The 24,362-nt window shown below is 36.9% G+C and overlaps 1 protein-coding gene across 9 annotated transcripts in view; it reads left to right on the forward strand.

The window, feature by feature from the left end:
* dac (dachshund family transcription factor) overlaps positions 1–24,362 on the forward strand; it is a 160,778-nt gene that overhangs the window by 25,205 nt on the left and 111,211 nt on the right. For 5 of the 9 annotated variants that reach the window (XM_028322099.1, XM_028322101.1, XM_028322100.1 and 2 more), the window contains exon 2: positions 517–543. The exons of the other annotated variants lie outside the window; for them this stretch is intronic. In XM_028322099.1, coding sequence (XP_028177900.1) covers positions 517–543 — 27 coding nt within the window. The remainder of the gene's footprint in view (positions 1–516; positions 544–24,362) is intronic. 9 annotated transcript variants of the gene reach the window in all.

The following is a 24,362-nucleotide window of genomic DNA, read 5'->3' on the forward strand; positions in this document are numbered from 1 at the left end:
TTTTTAATGTTCGGGTTAATAACGTTGTTGCTCTGAATTTGATCTATGGAATGAAGAACCGTTGTAATGCAGCAGTGTGTGAATGCAAACACGAGAGAGATCGCGTGCGCGCGCACAATATCGCGGCGAGCTCCACACAACCCCGTATTTTAACAACTGTCCTAATACATCTTGCAATGTTGTTTTTAACTGTTTTTGCCACATTACAGTTTATTCTTTTTTGTGTTTACTTTTAATTTTTGTATTGACTTTTTGTTCCATGTTTTCTGTCGCAGGGAACACGTTTAAAAGATGATTGATTTGTAATTATAATATATTTCAAGTTTCACAATTTTATTACTGTACTATTGCGAATCTATGACGGACGGAGACGGTGTCTTTAATGCGTTGTTAGCATAAGCTTCGTAGGTGATCCCATTGCATGTAAATTTATCTGTGTGACCGAGTAGTCAGCCAAAATTTTGTTAAAGTTTAAAAATATTCAACGAATTGGATCGATTTTTTTCTTCATTTCAGGTGCCTGTCAATGAAAGCGCCAGACAGGTATGTCGCTAGTAGCTCGCGCCGCGCGTTCGGTTTCGTTCGGCCGGGTTCGGTTGCGTTCGGAAACGTTCGGGCGGGCTCGGCCGCTGTCGCTCGAAGGCTAAGGGGGTAGCCTGGAAGACCACACTACACACCCGCAACGCAGGATTATTATGCACAGTATTATTTTTCCTACAAAATTGCTTATTGGTGTGATTTCTTTTAATTGTTTTTAAATTTTATTTTTATTGATATTCTTCACGCAATTTATTCAAGGTAGGTCCCATTTCATTTGCCTTCAAAGTTATTACTTTAATAAAATATCTTTAATTTTTTTTTTAATGCTTGATTGAGCCATGAACATTTTACACGTTCGGTTGCCTATGTTCAGTGGTGTGTTTATTTTACTGCATTATTGTGGGTGAAATGTTAGTTGTCGTTGTTTTGGTTCCAGGTTACACCTTAGTTCTTTATGAGATTCATTCCCAATCAAATCACAGATAAATTTACAAGTATATGGTAGATAAATGTTAAATGAATGTGATAGTCGTTTATGTTTAGTTGTATAAGCATGGTTGTGTGGTTGGTACCTACTTTTACTTTGTTGAGAATCGTGCCTTCGCTTCGTGTGTGGTAAGTTATTAGAATAGTTATTAATCATAAGTACACTATGAGACAGACTGAACTCTATTAAACTGCCCAATAATAACATGCGAGTGTACTTCAAAGGCTCTCTGATTTCTACATCTGCTCAGAATCACGCATGACCGATAACGAGACCCAAAATCGTTCCAATGACAAACTCGTGATGATCATCATCAAATCGTAAGGGATTTAACGCCTCTGTTGGCACGCTTCTTTTGTTGGCGTCATAAAGCCGGCCATTAAAATGTTTGATAAAACGTTGGGCCAACAAAAAGAGACGGCGGCTTCCGTGGGCGCCCCACCGCGCGGCCCATTGACGCTGGAGCCACGCTGTGGAGCCACAAAGCGAGCACAAAGCTGAATATTTGCTCCACTGTTTTCGTTGATATTGCACATTCTGAGTGGTCTCAATTGCATACGATGACGAAAAGTTTTGCATCTGTTGCGAATGAAAAGACTGGGAGGATGACTTGACATTATTGGTTGGTGTATAAAAACTAGAAAGATCTTAGGTAGCCTTGATTAAATCTGCCACAGACATCAAAAATGTTTGAAAATTTGCATTAATCTATGTAATTAAGGAGTTACTATCAAATGTCAAAAGCTCAGACTTAAAATTACTTCTCAATATTAATCTGATAGATCATTAAAAAATAAACAACACATTTATTGACAGTCAAACGAATATAAATCCGGTATAGCTTTTGTTGGTTTTTTGTTATTACCCAGCACAGTAGCCATTGATAAGCTCCTTAAGATATAAAATGAGATGCATTGAAATAATCTTAAGATAGTTCAAATACATTTAATTTTTTTCTTTTTATATTTTAATGTCATCAAGTTTGAAAGTTGGATAAGTATGGATCAAAAATCAATTCACTATTTCAAAGCTGCAACATGGTTTCAAATTGTCATCACAAAGTTCCAAAAACAAAACAAGCAACCCCATTTCAATTAGGGTGATTCTCTTATTCTCAAATAACGTACCTGCGAGCGGGTAAACAAAACACCTACTAAAGCGAATGTTTTCAGCAGAACGTACAGCAATCACAACAAAGGATCGGTTTACATTCTAACGCCTTTTAAACTAACAAAGGAATTCAAATAAACACTAAATTGTTAACCCTTTGACCGTCCGTGGGCAATTTTCACTTTGGAAAATGGAACAGAAATGATTTTGTAAAGGGTCCCGGGGACCGGCGCCCTGACACCCGTGGTCTCATGCGATTCATTCTCAAGTCGCTCTACAAATGATTTCGAATGTTATTTTTCCGAAAGTTTGAAGGAGTTTAAAAACGTCAGTTTCAATAATCCCAAAATATAGAAACGCAGAAATATATATTTTTAAAAGATTAAAAATAATGCCGTTTCTATCAAAACACCATATGGAACAAAAATAAACTGTAGAACTTTCTACATAGTACTAGAGGGTATATTATATTTGTGTCTATTGTTTATACTATCTATTATTGTGTCTATTATACTATTATGGCAATTTCCAAAAATCAAGAGACAAACATTTATATCATAATTATATCGAGTGATTCCAGAGTAGCGTCCATCGCGTTAGGGTGTGCTTATTGCGGAATCGCAGAGGTGTCCGTCTGTGTCGGTTCACTTTGCCTCGGTGACGCGATTCCCTTTGTGGGGCCGGAGCGTGTGTTTATTTGCATTTCCCTTTTTCGAGAATCGACATGTAGAGCAGATGTCATAGATTTTTTTGAAAAATGTCTTAAAAATATTTAAAAAATATAAATGACTAATTAATTACGCGACTAATACGCTTAATTGCGGATGTGCTGTGCTTTTATTTTTTCTTATAAATGGCCTACGGATAAGTATGATGGCAAACATTTGCCTCTTCAGAGATGATTCACGCTAATTAATAATAATATGCTTACCTTTTTGAACTTATTCTCGTCTGCAATTTAATAATTATGCAGGCTCCGACGTAGAGCTCTCATTAAAGGTAGAAAAATAGTAGAATAAAACTAATATAAATCAATAAGATCCACACTAATCTTTCGTCCGGTGGAAGGTGTGGTCACATCTCAATGTCAATCGGCTTTGGGCTTTGATCTGCCGCCCCCGCGCGGTGCGCTCACGCCGGTATGAACAATAGGTATTCTCTAACGCCTTGCTTGACCACTTATTGTCTCACTAACACAATCACACCCCCCACTTCTATTGTTGTCCAACATAGAGCTCAATTTTCTACGCATTACGAATTACAACTGTCAAAAAAGTTCTTGCTAATGCCTTCTGGCCGTGTGTGCATCAAAATAAAGCCTAAAACCGCGGTGAGCACTTAAATCCTCGTACTGCGTGAAGTAATTGGACACACTATTAAATCGCCCATTCAAATGTGATTGGTCAAAACGACTACAGACAATTAAATTGATTCACTTTGGTCACTGCTTCAAATTGAAGGCTATGTTAAATAGGCGATTTAGAAATCCAGGCGAGCAGGCGTTTCAGGTAAAGTTGCCAATATTTTTTATAAACCTTATACCATCGGGTGACCAATCATCAAACCACTCGTACCCTCGAGAGGTGTGAACATGTGCATCATGCGAAAATTCTTGTGTTTAATGAGCCCCCTTGCCAATTACGTCACGAGTGGCCGGTGCGTTGCTCAGCCAGTAACCGCACTCACCCACTTGTGCGGGCAGCCGTGCTGACAAACGGGACGTGAACTTTCCCTCTCGTCAGCAACCCAACTGTTGACTCCCCTGGACCTAGGGAAGTCCTCGCAGGGTCGACTTAGAACGTGTCGACTCTATAAACAATCGACCACTCATCAAAGATACCCTTAAGGGGTAGATATCTTACAGAATACCTGGTAGTCATTTATGATGCAGAATTAGAGTCACCACCGGTCATTGAAAAGTTGCTAATTTGTTGCATGGCTTTTTTTATAAGAGCTTCGAACCTATTAAAATGCCTTCGCAGTCGGTGCAAAAAGTGGGATAAACATCCGAATAAATGTATAGCCATGTCAGTGAAACCAATAACAATAATTTGATTAACTAGATCAATGACAAATTTACACAAAAAATTACAAGTGCAATTGATACGGCGGCAAACAAAAAGAGCAATATACTTGCAGAAGGCAAATAATTCAAAGCGTCTAAGACAAATGAATCTATAAAATTAATTGGACAAGTAATCGAAAACTCAGAAAGAATTTCTTCATCTCTGCTGTGGGGGACCGGGAAACAAATGAGGGGCGGACATTGAATTATTCGATTTCCTTATTTGCACCAATCAATATCGTATAAGGGTATTCGATATCATGCCAAGGCGGAAGTTATTTGGCAATTGACAAGGCACATTAGAGTTTGATTAGCATGAACATATTGCGATCAGCAAAAAGAAAAATATCCAACTCACGATCGAGTGTTTAATCGATTAAGAAATGTTATTTTGAAGACGGTAAAAAGTTGATGATTTCTGCTGGGTTATTTTTCGGAGTCAGTTACAAGTCAATGAGAAATAAAAATAAACATCAGGTGCAAGAATGTATTAACTACATTTTAAGTGATCCCCTCTAAACTGTTAAGGGTGGCGTCGCCAGGAGCAGCGGCGGTGGCAAGGCGGTTGCAGACGGCATATTAGCCGATATAATTGCATTTGCCACCGAGCTCGCTGACGTTTCCGACGGCGTATCCACAGCTCGATCTTATAGACAATCGAGTTACCAACACAAACCACCCTCTGAAATAAGTTCCGTTGATGACAATATTTCCCAACTTGATGGGTTTTCTGACTATCTCCGCGAGCTTATTAAGCAGTAGAGCGAAGTATCAACTTGAGGAAAGGCGACTGAAAATAAATCTCATAATGCGATATCTGATTAATTAACAAAGATACTCGTCCAAAATAAGCTCATATTAAATTTTCTCCGTAATACTGTCGGGTACTTATTTAATTCCGGATATAAAATTTCTGTGATTGAGCCCCGGCGGGTGGAGCTGAGGGGCGTGAATTCCAACAAAATTAGCACCAGGGGTCGAAATAAAAAAGCGAAGAAAAAATTTAATGAACAGGAAAATGCTCCTTTTTGCAGCTATTCCATCTATTTATCTACATCGGGATGCCCATTACCTTGCTAAGAGAAAAGTTTACATTTTTAATTTAATGATTCCACTTTGTGGAAGTTGGGCGGGTTTCGGCGAGATCTTAATTTGGGGATTTCTGAGGCGTCTCGTTTTGTAAATATTATTCCTTTAATAAGACCTCACGTCGAGGGGGTGCCTACTGAACTCCGTGATTACGACTCTCTTTGCGAGCTTCATTTTGGACCTCGTCATTTTGATTGGCGCTAATGAAATTTTTCCTACTCCCGTGTGCTATTTTCTTGTTCTTGACAGAATAATTTTCATGGAACATGAATCGTTTTTCGTCGTCACCGGCACACCCTACCGGCGTTTACTGGTGTAATTCGAGACATCCGAGACGATTTTTGTTGTCAAGTTCATTTACATTTTTCACTTTTGCTAATGCAATTTCTTATCTCTTTCCTGTTGGAGTGCGTGTCCCATCTGTGGCGAAATTTCTAAATAGTCAAGTCCCAGCTGCGTTTGCGTCGACGATGACGTTTGGCTTTTAGCGGGTGTTTTAAAATTGAATATTTGATGGCTCCGTTCCCTTATGACGAATCCGCGCGGGCGGAAAGTGCCCGATCCGTGGCGGATAATTTTTTGAATGTCTCTGTTAACGACCGCAACCATTACCCTTAATCCCCGTGCAACACTCGACACTGCTCATTTATATTTCATCCGTTTATGCTCAGGATTGTTTTCGTGAGTGCTCTGGTAAGTAGCTCGATACATTTGAGCACAAGAAAGTCGGTATTTACTACAACCATAAAGTTGCATTACTAAGAATTTATATAGGTATATTAGGTACTACGCAGTTACATAATATGCGTTTTATCGACTTGTAACATGATAATGCCGTTATGAATAGGTATTAACATAGATCATTTTGTTATGATAGATAAAATTAGTCCGAGATTAGGGCAAAAGCATTAAAGCTATGATTGTGTTTTCGAGATAAGAATCTTCGCATAGTTATATTGTCTACCGAGTTTTATGTCCAATAGTAGGTAAGTAAAGATTCAATATTTCCTATACTAGCGAACAATGACGAAGACAATACGAACGAATGAATTCCCATCAAAATCACAAATACATCAGCTTTTACCTTATCTATTAGATGATTGTACAGCACTCTTATGTTCCCATTATAAATACAAATGGTTACAGCTTAGTGCCTTTCTAATTACGTAGATAAGCGACTCCAATAACGGTGGGTTTATCACATTCATATGTTCTGAATCTAATTGGAATTTCGCATGTAGATATGCTCACTCACTCTTTATTAGTCGATATTATGTTTGCTTTCCGATATTGATGGTTGTATTTCATATGTATCGAGTCAAGTTGTAATGAAAATGTGTAGGCGGTTCGGTAGCGCTCCAATAATGGAAAATGTAATAAGTATAGGTTTCATTTTATGAACATAACCCGAATTTTAGTTTTATTTAAATTTAGCAAATTAAAATGGAAATCTGTTAAACTTTAATAGGTACAACCGACAAGGGCAATGAAATCGTTCAAAGATGATTACTAAATCATTTTTTTGATGGGACCCTTTTCCAATTTGTCAAAACTCTGACCACATTAATACATTAGATTGCGAAATTTGCATTAAAACGTCTACGATAGAAAGATAATTTGGTAAATTACAGTTTTTTTAATAGAAATTATAGCCGGCGTTTACGTACGCGGGTCGATAGGGGTCGGTTTTTTTTCGAAAACATCTGTTGTGTGTATCGTATGAGTTTTTTGTTATTTTAAAAGGAGACATGATGGATCAGTTTCAACACGTATTCTTCGGTGCCTTTGTTGTTTGCTTTATGGCTTTGTAATGTGTTTCTTTGTTTGTTCAGTGTGTTACAGTCTCCTTTGCGCGTAGAGCGGCCGCGACAGACTTAGATTTAGTATGATGTGGAATACTTCATGTAATGATGATGAATGTCAAGTACATCTAGTTTATACATTTTGATGTCGTTTGATATGTTTCACCTAAACTTAGGTTTAGTTTAGCTCGCACACTTGAGGTAACTTTTCAGTATGCATCAACATTTTTTATAATTGGCTTAGCTCCTTGTTGTCTATGAAGAATATAAGACTAGATGATAAGATATCAATATACATAACTAGAAGATCTCAAGTTCTCAAGATAATAATTCCAATCGGGAAAAGATTTCAAATTAAATAAAAACCTGTCAAGAGCTTTTAAAATGTTCAAGTTTTCCTTCACAGTAAAAAAAGGTTAAGCCTGTCACATTGGTTTCTGATAGTTATCTACTCACTGTCACAATACCTGAACATCAAAAACCTCCATATTTCCCAAAAATCGCGGTCAAAAAAAACCTTAAGCTTTTTTGTTTACAAAAAGTCTTCCGAAGCTTTAAGTACTCGAAATTCAATTACGTGCAGATTATCGGATAAAAATGTTTTTTACATGATTAATACCTACTTTGGAGGCGACATTTCACAAAAGATGGGAAAAAGCGTAATCACGAGCGACTTTTGTGTCGATAAGTGTGAGTCCCGATGTTACGAGCGCTTTTAAAAACCAACGTTGCGTGTTTTTGGGATGCGATTTAGTGCAGATTGCCGGTGTCGAGTAAAGGCTAATCTTATCTTTGAAATAGGAAAAAATCTTTACGTCGCCGGTATAGCTTTCAATGGTCCCCATGTGACACCAGAAAAGAATTTCAACCGTAAAAACAGGTCAAATAAAATTTTAGTTTCGTAATCGCATCGTGAAATATGTTTTTGTCTAATGGTTTCGGTATCGGAGCCAGACACGACTGCAATGATGGCTTCGTAAAAACTTTAAGTCGTTATGTTTTATAAATAAACTTCACTTCAAAATCAGTTAACACAGACAAATAACATGATTGTAAATCTGCACAACTGAGGCGAAATAACAGGCGAAGCTAGAAATCGCATTCCGATGAGCCAAAAAATTAAGAAACTACGGTTAAAAATGATCGTGATGAATCACTTTGATAATAATAAGTAATTAAGCAATGTTGCGAGGGAAATCCATCAAACTAATTTAATTCAAAACATATCCATTTCCTTTTCGCAAACAAAATAATAAAGGCACATTTATAGCGGTTACAGAGAGGCGAAAGTGTATTGCAATGAAGTATAGAAAAAAAGAAACTGGGGTTTTGATTGATCACCGACTCGCGCGTTTTTGTGTGCAATTAAAAACATGGACCGGGCATGCGTTGGATTAATGATAGATCGCCCGGTGCTTTGTCCTGCTGGAAGCTCTTCTGGAAGGACTGGTCTTTTGTTCTAAACGTCCTGCCAGAAGATTATCGCAAGTCCTGCCCGCAGTACGCAATTTGTACGTGTTTGCTTGCTGGTCCTTCCAGCAGTACGGTGACCTTCAAATTTGAACTCATCCTCACCAGAAGTAGTAAACACTTGGTTAGAGTTTATTAAATAAAAAGTCATGTCGTAGAATCATTTTGTTTAACCAGTATTTTACTTTTCTTAATATATTATAAACTTGTTTATCTTCTTTCAACTTAACTAATAGGAACTATAATAAGGAACTTTAAATTAATTACTTTGGTACGTCACTTTGTATTAGAAATTACACCTATCACTTACAAATACACTACAAATTAAAAACAAAAACAAGAAATAAATTATAAATGTTTGATTAGGCTGGAATACTTCACATTCATTATAATATTATCGCCAAAATGTTGCCGACTCCACGCCCGGCGCGTCAAAATGTGTCGCGCGAGCGCGAACGCGCTGCCCCCGTGTATACTCGTGCGCCATCGGGCTCCGACTAACGGTTAGTCGCGTTTTTCGATCTTGGGCACTATTGGGTGAAAGAGAGAGAAACACTCTATTTTTTCGTGTAAATTTGAAATTTGTACAATGTATACTTACGAAACTGTGATCTTTTAATTTTGCGTCCTACCGGAAGTACTTTAAGTCCTGCTGGCAGGACTCCGGGCGATCTATCATTAAACTGGAATTCGGTTCCCGCCATAATACGGCCCGATTTCTGGCCCTCGCGATCGGAGCCAAATTTTTAAGTAATTTATTTTCGCAAGACGTGAAAGGACTTTGACTAAGCTTTTCTAGCTTTAAATAGATCAAATATCAATTGATGACATATGCAAGAAAATAATGCCGTTATTACAATCACTTACCTGAAAATGCATTGAAATTTTGATTGACTCTACATTTTTGCCGATAGTTAGATAGTTTAAATTTTGTCCTCAAAATATTGCAACCCTTTGAAAATTATCTCAACTCAAAGACAGAGATATGACTTAGATGTAGCTAGAGCACTACTTACTTTTCATTTCACTAGCGACAGTTATTTAAATCATGGCAAGTAGGTACGACTATTAATTGTGGGAACTTGAAATAAACATGTGTTTTGTTTATTTAAAAAAACACCGATCTCATTTGATGATGTAATCGTACAATCTTGATAAAATTCTAGTTTACGAGAATATAAGTTGTAGCAATTCGTAATAATGTTCACACAGTCTAGTCTATCTGATATTTAAATGAACAGAAGCGCGCATCCACGCACCGACCTCAAGTGTGCCACAATAGGGTAATTAAGCCATCTATAATATATTAACATTATGCATAGTATATTCGCGTTAGTCGTAATGTCGGCGGGAGATGTGTAACACCCAATACCGCAAAAGGTAAGAGTAATAATAGAAGCTATTTGAAGGTTTATGAACGATCAAAATTGCACGAGCACGTGTATAAAACACACTTTGCAAAGTAGATTTAAATTTTAATACAAAGCTTTGAGTCGAGGGTTGTAATGTCTTGCCGTTGGAAACGGGTGGAATTGCTACAGAAGTTATTAATTTTCTTGATATAGTTACTTAGTTGGTCTTGTTATTAAAGCCGATTGTATATATTTCAAAACAATTGAATAATGTAATTGATGCAATGCAATGCGGAAAATGGTCGGTTAGTAAAAAAAATGTTGTACAAAATGAGCGTAATAACAATTGGTATAATAAGAATTATTCTTTGTAATTTTTTTACATGCACAGCGCACACATTATTGGCGAGCGGGTGTGACGTCACGGCCGGCGCACGGGAGCGAGCGGCTTATCCACGCTAAGTGTTTGGGCCCGAGCGAGACTCAGGTGTCGACTGCGGCCGATTCCACAAGACAATGCTTAATAATTTCATTTCGCCATTACGGCGGCCATCTTTGCCAGTCGCACAGTTAGAGGGCATCGGCGCACCCCTCCACGGCAATTTGCATTGTAACTCGGACCACGTAGAGGCCCTAACTGCCATACCACCACCTCCTAACTCTTGAATATATAATTTTGTTGCTTTTATTAACAGCAACTTTGCGTGGGAATTGGCGATAGCCTTCCGCGGCGACTGTTTATTGTGGACGATAACTTGCTAGATTTATTTTATAGTAAAGACTTTGTCCTGGAAGGGTAGTGCCCGGAGTCCGGACGATTTTATGCCTCCAATAAAGAGGCCGATGCATGTGCCCATTAAAATATTTGCTGGATTTATTTGACAGCATGCTTGTTTTGTTGAAATGTTTATTGGATAACATAATTACATTGTTGCAAAATTAAGCACTGAATCATATTGCCGCTTGATTGCAATCTAAAAATACACACATATGGTCAGTTTTTATAACATTCTCTAAACAGAAAACGCGAGCAAGTTTTTAATTCTTCAATGATCCCTGGAAGAAATTGTTTTGAAGAAACTTTTTTGCTTCGGAACTGTAATGTTCAAATGGTATTTTTCATAAAATCAAAGCAAATGTAACGGAAATAAAGGGGGGAGTAATCAAACAAACGGCAGGTCGGTGTAATAAATGTTACCATAATTGCTTCCCCGACCGGCCTTAATGTAGAAGTTGCCAGGACTTAAAAGTTTCTGCTGGTGCCTATAAATTAATGTGTTTGTATGTCTCCGCCGATTGGGATCGTTTTACAGCCCCAAGTTAAAGACTTCTGAATTCTTGGCGAATCAACAATTTGTTAATACTTTGAAGTCTGAGATTGATTACATTTTTGTGAAAGAAAATGCCTAGCATTTTCTTCGATTTACTTTATTCTGTTTTTGTTCCTATTATAAATTATTAAAAATAAATTTTGTTTCCTTTTTATTTTTTTATTTAAAATACTTCATTAATTATTAAATATTATAGAAGGAATATTATTTTATAATACTTATGTCGTGTTACAATAATTGCATAATTATAATAAAATGAACACAAAGCATTTTACCAATTAACTATTAATACTTCAAGGCTTAATTTTACGTCTTTAGTTAATACGTAATTTAAATATATCGATCGTTAGTATGAATTTGGACGTTTCTGTTTATGCAATAGACAATAAAAAGGCGTTTTATTGAAAAGTATTCAAACAAATGATTAAAATTGTTTTTGTAACTTATTTTGTTTAAAACTGTGATTACATTTGTACAACTTGAAAGAAAATTTCAAGCCGCGACGCGGAATAAACTGTCTCTAATTCTAATGGCGACTTTTAGGGGAATGCATAATTCCATTTCATGTTGGCAACTCTTTGGGGTCGTATCGACGTTAATAAGTTTGGAAAGGTTTCTTCCAAGGGGTTCTGAATCGGCTTCTTTGTCTGTTTTGCCGAGCTCAAATGATCTTTGATGACGTATTTTACGGTTTTCGATACTTTGATGATTTGTAAATTTCATTGTTCAGATGTTTTTGTCATTAAGTTCAATAGACTGAATTTGGTCATTGTCTTGACTTGCTCAAAATGAATCTTTGAAAATAAAACCGACTCCAAAAAACCTACACTAAAAAGCAGAATAATAATTACTAATTACCTACTTATTTATTAGGACGAATTATTAATATTTATGTAGGTATACCATGATTGATACTTAGAAAAAAAAAAAAAAAAAAACATACGGGTCGAATTGAGAACCTCCTCCTTTTTTTGAAGTCGGTTGAAAATGTTGAAAGAATAATTACTAAGGCTGGATTGCACCATCTTACTTTAACTTTAACTTTAACTTAACAATATCTTAACGATAACCGGTGTTTCTTGTATGGAGTGTGACAGATTTTTGACATTTTGTTAAGTTAAAGTTACGGTTAAAGTTAGGTAGTGCAACTCAGCCTTAAACTTCCATTCGGTGGACCAACGACCTGGGGAAGGTTGCGGCAAGCGCCTGAAAGTGGGCAGCACAGGACCATTGTGGAAATCATTGTCCTTTTCAAAAACATTGTCCTGTGTACTTAGATTGAAAAACTATGAAAAGACCAAAATTATTTTCCCCATTATGCCAAACCTGCAGTATTTCTGTGCCTTACTTTAAACCAAACCGTTGCTCTTAAGTGATAAAAATCCGAAAGTTTCGACCGCCGTGAGTGTCACCCCCTTTCCCACGTGTCATCGTGTGAAGTGCGAGCCTGCATAGGGGCGTCTTGTGCGAGGACATCCACACTTGCGGCCATTGTCTATGGTAAGCTTACACCGTGCAACAACACGTGTTAGCCCATCTCAATTATATGTCGCGCCGAATGCCTTTGGTTGTGTCGGCTGATTACGCCTTGAAAGGCCGTTGACTCTCACTTTAAGGGTTGGTAGATAATGTTCGGAGAAGAAAAAACCACAGTTCAAGTTAAAAACAATTAACAATCAATAAAAAATAAAACCTTGTAAACCAAAGCCTAAGAATTAACGTAAAAATATATTTTCAAACTCAAATTTTATATGATACGAGTAAGATTTAAGTTACCTAAAGAACAATATATTAAAAATTCTGGAAAGTTAAATCTCCTGTTTGATAAACCAAGGCAGATTCCTATGGAGAGTGGTGACCCAATAAGTCTGACATGAGGGTTATGACTTCAGCTATTTTACACTAAGAAAAATAGGAAACAACATGAGGATACAGTTGTTTATCTAACAAAAAGATCTTTGACTCTACCTAGTTTTAATTGGAGTTTTAGAAGTATTGAAATTTCTCAATATATGAGCACATATCATCAAGTTGTCATAACATACGGAGCGGGACGTGGTTGATGTTCACGGTACGACTGGTACATCAATGTACTGTGTTGCTCAGCGAGCTATGGAGAGGGCTATGCTCGAGAAATCTCAAGGATAGAATAACAAATGAATCTAACTGCCGAGAATCTAACGTATTTAGGAACATACCACCCAGTAATTTATAATTAAGCTCTTTAGTCCTCACTGAATACAAAAGTGCTGGTAGCAAAAGAAGGTAACTATTACAAAAACCATGTCTGCTTAATGCGTAGCAAAAATATAATTTAAAAAGTGGTAAATCTATTTAATTGCGGCTTAATCTTGCAATGCGCAAAAATCAACTTGTTCTGCGTAGAGATCTAATCGACCTCACAAGAGGGTTGCAGAATGCGGGGTACAAGAACAACTTCAATTAATCGGCCTTAAAGTCCGATAAAAATATTGAATCAGAAGGGAATTCTGTTCAAAGAAACTTCTCAGTGAATCCGTGAACCCGTTCGATCCGAGTGGAAAGCTAATCGCGCCGCGTCGCGTCGTTCGCGCGTTATAATTAGTACAAATTGTCTGCTTCAATCCGATGTGCTAGGCTTACGAATGCTTAGATAGACCAGTATTCGCAAATTTATGTGAAAATTTCTCACTAAAATGTAGTAGAGGCTGCAAAAATTACTGGTTTCCAGGCCAATTTAATACAACTACTAACTCGAGAAAAAAAGAAATATGAATTTCACTTACGCACTCCTTTACTCGAGTTACAAGATGCTCAGTGAATAAATTATCAACCTTTTATAATAAGATATCTTTCTATAAAAGCTTTACATAATTGCGCGTATAGTTAAAAAACCTATCGACATTGGACAGGTTACAGATTATTGAAACTTAAATGAGATCGAGACGGCAAAAAGTTGTATAATTTAGTAAGTAAACACATAATAATATATCGGACATTACTTAAAATATGATAGGACTTATATTGGAATCTCATCACACTGAGGAAAAATCTAAATTGGTTTATGTATAGCTAATACAGACTAATAATTTCCTGGTTATGCAATACTTAATCATAGAGCGCCGGTAAAAACACGAGCTCGTCTGAAATTTTATCTTTTGCGAGCAGTGAATAAGCTTACATACATATCCATCATAAATATTCTATTAATAGACATATCAAATTATACGTTTATTAAGTTGATTCAACTCAAGATCAATATTGTGGGGGATTTCATATAGGTTATTAACTGGTCTTTTTTGATAATAAAATTTTACTGAATCTTATTCCTTATTTCGCAGCTTTCCATGAAGCAGGGCTCTTTTATGTGCTTTTCCTGTAATAACTATTTTCAAACACTAGCTTATAATAACTCTAGTACGGTTTTGTAAATTATGGAAGATTAAAAAAAAACCTGGAAAAACTGTACATAAAATCAAATAGGCTTAAGTCATTTTTGTTTCATGGACGTCCGATTTTGGTAAGCACTGTCTTATTTTAATAAAAATTACGTCAGACATTTACAACATGGCATAGCAACGCAATCCAAAATGTATCATTTTTCAGTGTGCCGTGTCTAACTATGATCCACTCTGCCGCCGGCCACGGCATCCAGTAATCTCGCGAGCTAATAGATTCGATAATTCATCGCGACGCGCGCGCAATCGATACCGCGATTGATGGTGTTTGAAATGCGACACATTCTCGATTTTATTGTTCCCAATGTTGACAATCGACAAATTGCTGACACTTTGATTTCACTCCGATTCTCACTAATCAACATGAACCAAATTGATAGACTGGATTTTGGAGAGTATACAAAGGTATGGTCATAAAAGAGAAGTAAAAATGGATGAACTGATTGGAAGTTTTATATTGCCCTTTTTGTAGACAATGTTATTGACTATTCGATGTCAATGAACCTTAAATTGACAACTATTTTCCACGCTTTCATAATGGTTGCGGTTGCTCTACCGCCGACTCCCAGTCCCATTAGTAAATCGAGCTGTAACTGAATTGATTCCGAGGTGCTATTTTTTATTCTTACCTTAAACAGTGTTTAAGAATCTATTATTGAATCCAGCTTTTTGCTCGCTTTCCCATCGATGTACAAGTACCTAATTTGAGTTGTGTCACTAAGCGATCGGTTACGGTCCGGAATCTGAAGATCCGAATTTTTGTAGTAGGAACACCCGTTTCGTTGTGGTCACATTCCAATGGACGCTTCGATGCGGGCCGACTTGTAAATAGCTATCGTTTCACGTTTAAAATAAAGGCAAGTTTTGGTCATGGTATTTGTAAGTTTCATTCCAACTTTACGTATTTTAGACGTTTCAAGCCATTTAATGCCTACTTACTCGTAGTTCAAATTTTTGCAAATGTGTGGGTTACATTAGATCTTTATCCTGTAAAATAGTACCTAATGTTGCTTTTAGCAGTGACTTCATTTGACTCTACTTTTAAAGTCGAATTTAATTATAAAAACCATTATTAACAACAGAACCGAATTATAGTGAAAAATTACTCAGCTACTGTAGAGTCACAAACCGAATATAGAATCCTACCGTCACTAATGACCATCTGAAAAAGTGTTGGAATTGAATCCAAACATTTGTCTCCTAACGAATCGTGTCGCGGCGGCCGGCTCAAAGCGGCGTGATTCGGCAGATCCGTTCCATTTTCAAATGCTCGCTGCCCATTCGTTCCCTCGGCTACGCCTACCCAATAAATTAGATGCCTTACGTAACATACCGCATAGTTACAAACTAATGAAATCCCGAAAAGATCTCAACCCATTTTCTTAACAACTTTTCCGAAAGAGCAAACGCCTTCAAAGATTCTACCCCGAGAAATAATTCCGCTAATAACGCTCCGCGCTCGCGCGGGTATGTTATGCAACCATAGGAATTTCATTAGATACACACGCGTTTGTTTGTTAAGGCGCTTTCCATTGCTAAAAGTTTCTTGAGGCGGGTATAATTCCTTTGTTTGTTCTCGGGGGTGGCGCTCCCGCTTCACCCACTACGTTTTCTAAGTCATCGGGTCCAATTATGCCCCTTTGTAGGTTTTGATATGTAAATTCGCGATTTTATTAAACAAACCGTGATGCCATTGGGGGGCAGTGAACCGGATTAATAGCTTCTTCAGATTTGTGTAATCGCTTTCTCTTAAGACAATATTGAAGATTTCACTAAGAATGATCCCCCTACCTGAATTTAATTACACATTCGAATTCAATGGATTAACATTTATCTCATCTACACCTCTATATGAATTCATTACAGTCCTCGCCAGTCCATTTACAAAATGGTCGTTCCAGTCTTTTTGATTGGTGTCATAATATACTCAATCAAGCCTAACAGTCCATAACCTCGGGGCATTTACATTTCCTATAAAAGAGCTTCGTTGAATTGTCACGAGCGCGGGCGGGCAAATTAATCTGCACATAGAAACATAAAACGGACGTTACGGCCCAAACTACCCATTCGATTTAAGCTTAATTTTTACCCCAGCACTATTAATAATTTACACAGGATAACGCCAACGTTTGCGCCATATTACAACGCATAAATTAATAATGTCGCTCGCTTGTTTAACTGCGAATCAGATGAGTTTTATTGACAATTTTGTTGGGAAAGAGCAATTTGCGGGATGACCGTCCAGTGACGCCAAGTGGTCACCAAATAGGGGAATGCCATTTGAGGGGAGCGGGGAGTTATCGATGCGCAATTGTCAACTCGATGTTCTATTTACTGTTATCGATATTAATGCGATTAAAAAGCTGAGTATTCGAGCAGCAAGCAGCGTTATATTATATATATGGACAACACGTTCTTATTAATTCTCAATTTATTAAAATGATTGTATTTTTACTGTCTTAAAAACGAATGAAGTTCATTTAGAAAAACACGAAGTACGTAATGATGAATTAAAAGACACAGCAGAGTCAAATCATAAAGTTTTGTCATTAATTACGGACTGATTAAGAGTTAAAGTATTAATTATTCCTAACTTAATTGTCATTGCATGACTGGTAAGCAAAAAAATGGTAGAGCGCTACCTTGTATATGCGATATTCTTAAACATCTCAATTTGCTTTTTAACACATAAACTCTACTCTACTAACGCTAACTAATTATATTCCGAGTATTAACAGGGAATATTTCAAATCAGTTGAATCAATGTCCCCACTATCATGCGTGGTGCATGCAAATATGGCGATCACAATATTAGGTGTAACTCAATCCACGCACAAATGTACACAATTGCGTTTGGGGTTGCGTAGAGTTTCCACGCGGTACTATAGTGCAAATAGACAGCTCCCATGCTTTATTCAGGGGTGTAATGTCAACTCTAATGGCAATAGCAGACAACGTATAAAAATAAAAGTATGTATATTCGTAGTAGAGTCACAGTATTACAATTTGGCTATGGTTAACTATGGTGGAGTCACTAGCACAGAAGGATATATTTTCTTGCAAAATCGCACGTATTACAACTGTATAAGATGCTTCTATTTTGATATGCCCTCATCCACACACACCACGTGTAAATTGATAACTCTTCAGAATTTGAAGCTCCAGCTTAGTGAAAATCTTCAAAAAAATTGTGGAACTTCATAAAATGCAGTGGACAATGCTCATTGCTCATCATGGCTTAGCAATTAAAATCTACTTTTGTTTTAAATAAAACAATTACGATATCCACACACTAATAAAATATGTCTGACACGATCTTCGTTTCAGTCCAAGGTTGCCAAAGTCGTGTGACTTGCTCGGAGTCCCTATTAGAGTGGTTAATACAGACCTTACAACGCTTTATACTATTACAGTTCTGTGGGAATATTAAAGCAATTAGTCGCAAATTATTGATGATTAATGAATAATTGATCACCGATCCTAATCAGTAATTGATATTTTTCTTTTGTTTAATGCCGGAGACTGGAAAAACATTGGAATGTGACAGGTAAAGATGCCTTCGGGGTGTTTAAATCTTTCGAAGGTGGTAAAATAAGTGTAAAAGTTATTGACAGCTCACAGGTTGTTTTTTTATTATTTTAGATCCGATGTTATGGCGTGGCTGTTTTAATTAGAAATAAATTTAAAAGTGGAATAACTTAAAGCGTTGTACGATGTTTTTAATGGTTTTACTAGCAGACCCGGCGAACTTTGTTCCGCCCTAATGGCAATAAATAAGCAGACTTTTTTTTCTATTTCGAACGGGATAAAAAGTATCCTATGTCCTTCTCCTGGCTATAAACTACCTCCCTGACAATTTTCAGCTAAATCGGTTCAGCCGTTCTTGAGTTATAAGCGAAGTAACTAACACGACTTTCTTTTATATAATAGATATGTAGGTGTTAGCATTTTTGAAAACATTGCATCATTTACATGATTTCGATCGTTCGCAAGACACTTATGACACATTATTGCGTTTAATTTTACTCACAAATGACACTATTCACTGAGAATGCGAATGCATTGATGGTAGTTATTACATAACGAGGACGCAGATTGATTATAATGATAGTAAGTCATCGATTCATATTTATTTGCTACTGGTGAATACGAATCAACATGCAAGTAATTTTTGTTGTTAAATACTGTTTTTCGATATTAGTGTAACGACGTAGGATGATTAGATTACATTTCACGGAACATGCAATTTTTAATGTTATTAATAAGTCAACCCTATCTCACATTACGATGTTAATAGCAGTAAAAATTCTAGAATTTTGAAGAGTACCTATTTGCATAGGTACTTGACATATCAGTAAGAGCTCGAAGAACAAAATCTAAAGAATCAGATCCGTCTGTGACATGAAATCTGTGACTTTGTGTTGCCATATCGCAAAAATGTCGCTGGAAATTAACATGAGCTTTTGTTATCATTCAATTTGATTGTGCCGTCGGCTGTTTTATTATTTTAATGAGCTTCAATTTTCAGGGATAATTGAATGTACGTCGCCGCTTCGATTATTATTTTATTGGATGCGCACTGTGCAGTGGCGGGCAACACTTACTGGATTTTGGCCTACCTGCAATTATAGTATCTGGTTCTCTTGTACAATTTGGTTACGGGTAGTGCATTAGGTATCGAATTATGAGCGGATTGTCAGTCTCGCCGGTGTTTAGTTGCGAAAATTATAGGATACGTGGTCACACTAGAGAATTACAGCACGTACTGTGTACAATTTAATGTTTTTTGACATGCACGTTTAAAAATGGCCGCTTAATTAAGTATTAAGCCTTTACTATTAAAGTTGCTGGAGATTGTTTTCCTACATGGGACCTTGATAAACTGAGATTTGGCGATTAGGGAAATGAAAAAAATACTTTTTTATGTCCATTCACTCAGTTCTATAACTCAATTTGACATTAGTTTACACGCACAGTGAGCCGGTGATTTTCCCTCCGCACCCAGACAAACACAGGGACAATCGTTCAAGTAAATTATACGTGCCTTTATTTCATATCCAGCTAGTTTGCGCACCAAGTTGACTTAGTGCCGCCACTTTAATTAAAAGGGTGCGTGTTGATTTGTAGTTGGCAATATAAAAGGCCTTTCATAATGTGATTGTAAATAGTAGTTTTTAGCGTGCATTGCCTTGTCCGTGCAAGCTTTACGTTTGCCAGTAATTTTAGGGGAGCCGGCACAATTTAACTGTCATACGTTCCCGATGCCGTTTGTCAGTTTGCTACTGCAAATAGTAGTTAAGTGGTCATCGGTGATATAAGTTGGATATGTCTTAAATTGTTGTTTTGAATGTAGATAGATGATGCAGTAATTTAGGGGTGTTAAACAATTTAACTGTCACACGTTTCCTGACGACATTTACGCAGTCATTGTGTTACTTAAGTGGCGAGTATATTCATAGATGATAGGAATAAAGATGTCTTAAATACAGATGTTTAAAGTTAAAGGTTGTGTCACAGTGAATTAATAATACTAATGTTATACGTTTATCTGTTGATTGAAGAGCTTAGTAAGGTACTTAGCAATTTTAACCGGTTGATACAAAAATTACTGTTCAACTTCGTTTGGTCTCTCGTAAAAGTACACTTGACACTATATTAGAAAATAGCAATAATATGTATAGTCCAGTCAATGAATGCCTTAACGACGGTGTAGAGAGAAATCCGTGGAACACAATTTCTGACCTCGGGACTTTATTTAGCCTAGTTAGGTGGTGAACATAGCAAAAGTCCCCGCCTTTAGCCCTTGAGCCGGCGGGGAGAGGGGGGGTTTAAAGGTACCACTTTTCGGTTTTTCGCTTAATCCTCGGAAACTATGCGTCCTAGTGACATGACTACTATGAACCAAAAAAAGCTTATTCAATTTGCTACAGGTGAGACCGTCAAGTTTTTGAGCACCGTTTAAACGGAGTTTTCGAGGAGCAAAGAAAATATTCATTAAAATCACTCTATTTCGCAACATAGCAAGCTTAACACACACACACACACAATCCAAATCCAAAAGACACACAGATCATCACAGATGAGAGAGAAATAAATAATTACCACAGACTTTTTTATAAACTTGGCTTCACACGTTTGGGCCACAGACTAAGTAGTAAGAAGAGAACAGGGTGGCTAATTATTGTCGGGTTTTACGCGACATTGTGGTGATATGTGAAAATTAAAAAAATAGGTAGATTTTAGGTCTAGGGTGGTAGATAGGTAGACTGAAGTGAAAAGTGGTAGATCTACCAAAAAGTTGGTAGATATGGCATCAGTGGTGGGCAGACTGAAGAGATGCGGCGTCGTCTGCTCCGGCGCGATGAGTTTTCTTCACCCACCCGCACAATATTTTCGTCAGTGGTACAGTCAGTCCGACAAACTACACTAACAGTGTCCGATGAAACTCATATGAACATACATTTGTTTTGTTGTACTATACCTACTGTACACATGGGTAATTTAGAAAAAAAATTGCGTGTACTCATTATCTGTATAGCTTCTTATATCGGATCATTCAGTTAACTCAAAATTGCGTCACATAGCGACACCCAAGAATCTGACACTTTTTTTTTAAATCTCTTGTTTCTTTCCCTAAAAATCGAGTTAAAATTGCTAATTTGTAGTGTAGCTTTGAATGCAATAAAATTACTCAAATGAGTTCGCAAACTGGTGTCGTCATATAATCCTCTTTTCCATGACCCAAAATGTATAGAAGAGTCTTTTTTTACAGTTCAAAAAAGTATGTCAATTGACTAGTTTTGCCAACTGCCTTATTTCCGGCGACTAGCCAGTTGTCCAGTGTGCGGTCGATCTTAGAAGTATGCCGGCCGCAAACCGCGGCACGCGTTATGCCGACGCTATTTGTTGCCTTAGTTCAGTTGACAAATAAACTTTTAATATAACGCTATTATCGACATAATTGACAGTAGTTTGTTGGCTAAATCAGTAAATAGTTTGATATTTGGTCATATCGAATACTATCTACTCAGCTTGTGTTAAAGTTTATAATCGATTGACCGTTACCCTCTAGGTTTGGGGGACTTCGCGTCCTGATCTCTCTCTCTCTCACTCAGAAATAAAAGTTTCAGGAATAATTAAAGAAATTAATCGCTATCGAAAGATAAAATCGATCATGATCGTACTTTGCAGGTATGTACAGTCGCGAGCACATGCATCAGAAAATTCATTTTATTACGTAATCGCGAGTGTTACAAATACATTTAGCTGATGGTACCGTAGTCAGTACAGTCAACTCAACCTCTATAAATATTTTTATAGTTGATTGCAAGGCATGATTGATTTTACCAGCTCTACCGGTGACCAAATTCTTGTTCAATTATTGAATATTAATATACAACTTCTAGGAAAATTATTATACTCGATCATTACAACTAATAAATTGATAGTTGCGATTAACTGTCGCTGCCAACGAATACCAGATCCAGATACGTATCAAGTATAATACATTCAAGGGATAATACGTTCAAAAGATATGACGTTAAACATCAAATTAGTCGAAATTAATTCATCATAAAAACGGTTTTACGTCATCTTCCAAATCTATTTGGGCAAAGTTGTTAGCGGCCACTGTATAAAGAGGGCTTAGGTTTTGACAGCTGCCTCGCGTGACCGGCCGGCCTAATACGTTTTTTACTCATACACTTTTGGACAAATTGATTACGTCTATTAACTTGTTTCGCCAGTGACAGACGTGCTTATTAAACTTACCCACAACTGTATCCCATTTTTTCTATTCCACCGATCCTGACAGTGAAAATGGGAACGTGTTATGAATTATATTTCACGTTATTAATTGATTTCCTTACCAACTTCATTAGTGATAACAATCAGTTATCTAGCGGAGACGTAATTAATTGTTTTTTGTGTACGATATAAATAACAATGACGGATGGGAACTATTTGCTTGGAAGAGCAGTTTTGTTTGCGTTAGCAATTGTATGACATAAGGTGAAGTATTTTGTGTGTTAACTTGAGTTTAGTTTGTAATATTTGTCCAAGATAAGCCGAAGGCAGCTGGGAACGGAAGTCAGCCGCAGCATGTCAAGTGGCCAAGATTGTAAACAGTCCTGGTGTTTTAATGGCAATTCCACATTGAGTAATTCTTTTGGTAAAGGGCAAATCAATCCAGCATTTAATACTTGACATTTATCAAACTGCATGATGCTTTGATTGATATCGTGAGGAAATTTTTAACATACGTACTATAATTGTAAATTGTTTCGATAAGTTACTGAAATGTTAACACATGACAAGCTAGATAAGTTTGCTTTAATTTTTAACGAGTCGTACTTTCGTATTCACTGGACTAAAGAGTTCGAGTGCACAAAGCATTCAGTCAGAAACACCTTGCTCGGAGTACTTTGATGTAGGTTCCAACGGAAAAACCAGTTCGGAATGGTGAAAAAAGAGCTGGCCCCGTATTATGAAACGGAGCTCAAACTTTGATTCAAACTCGAGCACAAATTCTTTTCCGTGATTGGTCTTGATATTGAGATTATTTATATTAATTTGAGGACTATTTCACAATCCGGAACTTGAAAAACATTTTATTGGCGAAGATATTCGACACTAAGCGTGCCGAAACGAGGTAATTTGAGCTTCCATTTTGGTATTCTAATACGTGAGTACAGTACATCACATCAATCGACCAATCAGTCTAAAATTAAAACGAAAAGAGCCAATCATAACCCGGATGTGGAATACAATAGAATGATTCCCACATGCCTCCGACAAAACAAAACAAGGTTTAAACATCGTCTAAACGCTGAAATAACAAACCGATTACGCCACGATCAGTCGTACTGTGAGGACCAAGTCATAAAAGATAGAGAACTCTGAGGTAAAACTATTTGACAACATGTTTAATAATGTTCGCCCATCTACTAATAATTCCAAGGCCAAAATTTAGGTGCAAGGTATTGTTATTTGTGCAAAATTGTCCAAGAACCAAGTGTAAAACCTAGATAGTTTAACAATGTCAATAAATTGAATATGGTAAAAGCCAGGTAATACGCACGACGTATCTTTTAAATAGAGTATAGATAGACCTTTACATCTAAACAAAATGCGTCTTCAAAAAATATACGCTTCAGCATTTTATTTATTTTTACCTGAAGAAAAACCTGTCATCCGCTCATATCTCCTCACCTGTACCATTTCGTGAAAACAGTAGCGTTGCTAGTCTCACTCAGCGATACAATATTTAATAGTTTTATGATGTATTATCAAAACAAATCCCTGTGAGTTACTATGAACCACTACGATACGTTTCGGCTGCAGCTAACTTGTAACCGAAAGGTTTTGATATTTGAAAATATTGTCATATTTAATTCAGGATATAAATGCTTCGAAATGCTGGAGTAAAATGAACCTTCTCTCTTTAGACTTTAGATTTAAACTCCCTTGACAAAAAATTGCAAAATGACTTTTTACTAAATGTCCAAGTACTGTCCCTTTTCCATTACCAACTCGCCGAACAAGCACTCACTTTTATTTTAACTCATTATTCTGAATCTACAAAGGCTATGTGGCAATGCATTACAGTAGTTAATTGGCATAAATGGCCTACGGTCAGCTTGTGAGTTCCATTATAATTGGGTTTCGACTTCGACCTATC

The sequence above is a fragment of the Ostrinia furnacalis genome, unplaced genomic scaffold, assembly GCF_004193835.3.
Source record: "Ostrinia furnacalis isolate ACB-3 unplaced genomic scaffold, ASM419383v2 OfSCF7594, whole genome shotgun sequence".
Classification (NCBI taxonomy): Eukaryota; Metazoa; Arthropoda; class Insecta; order Lepidoptera; family Crambidae; genus Ostrinia; species Ostrinia furnacalis.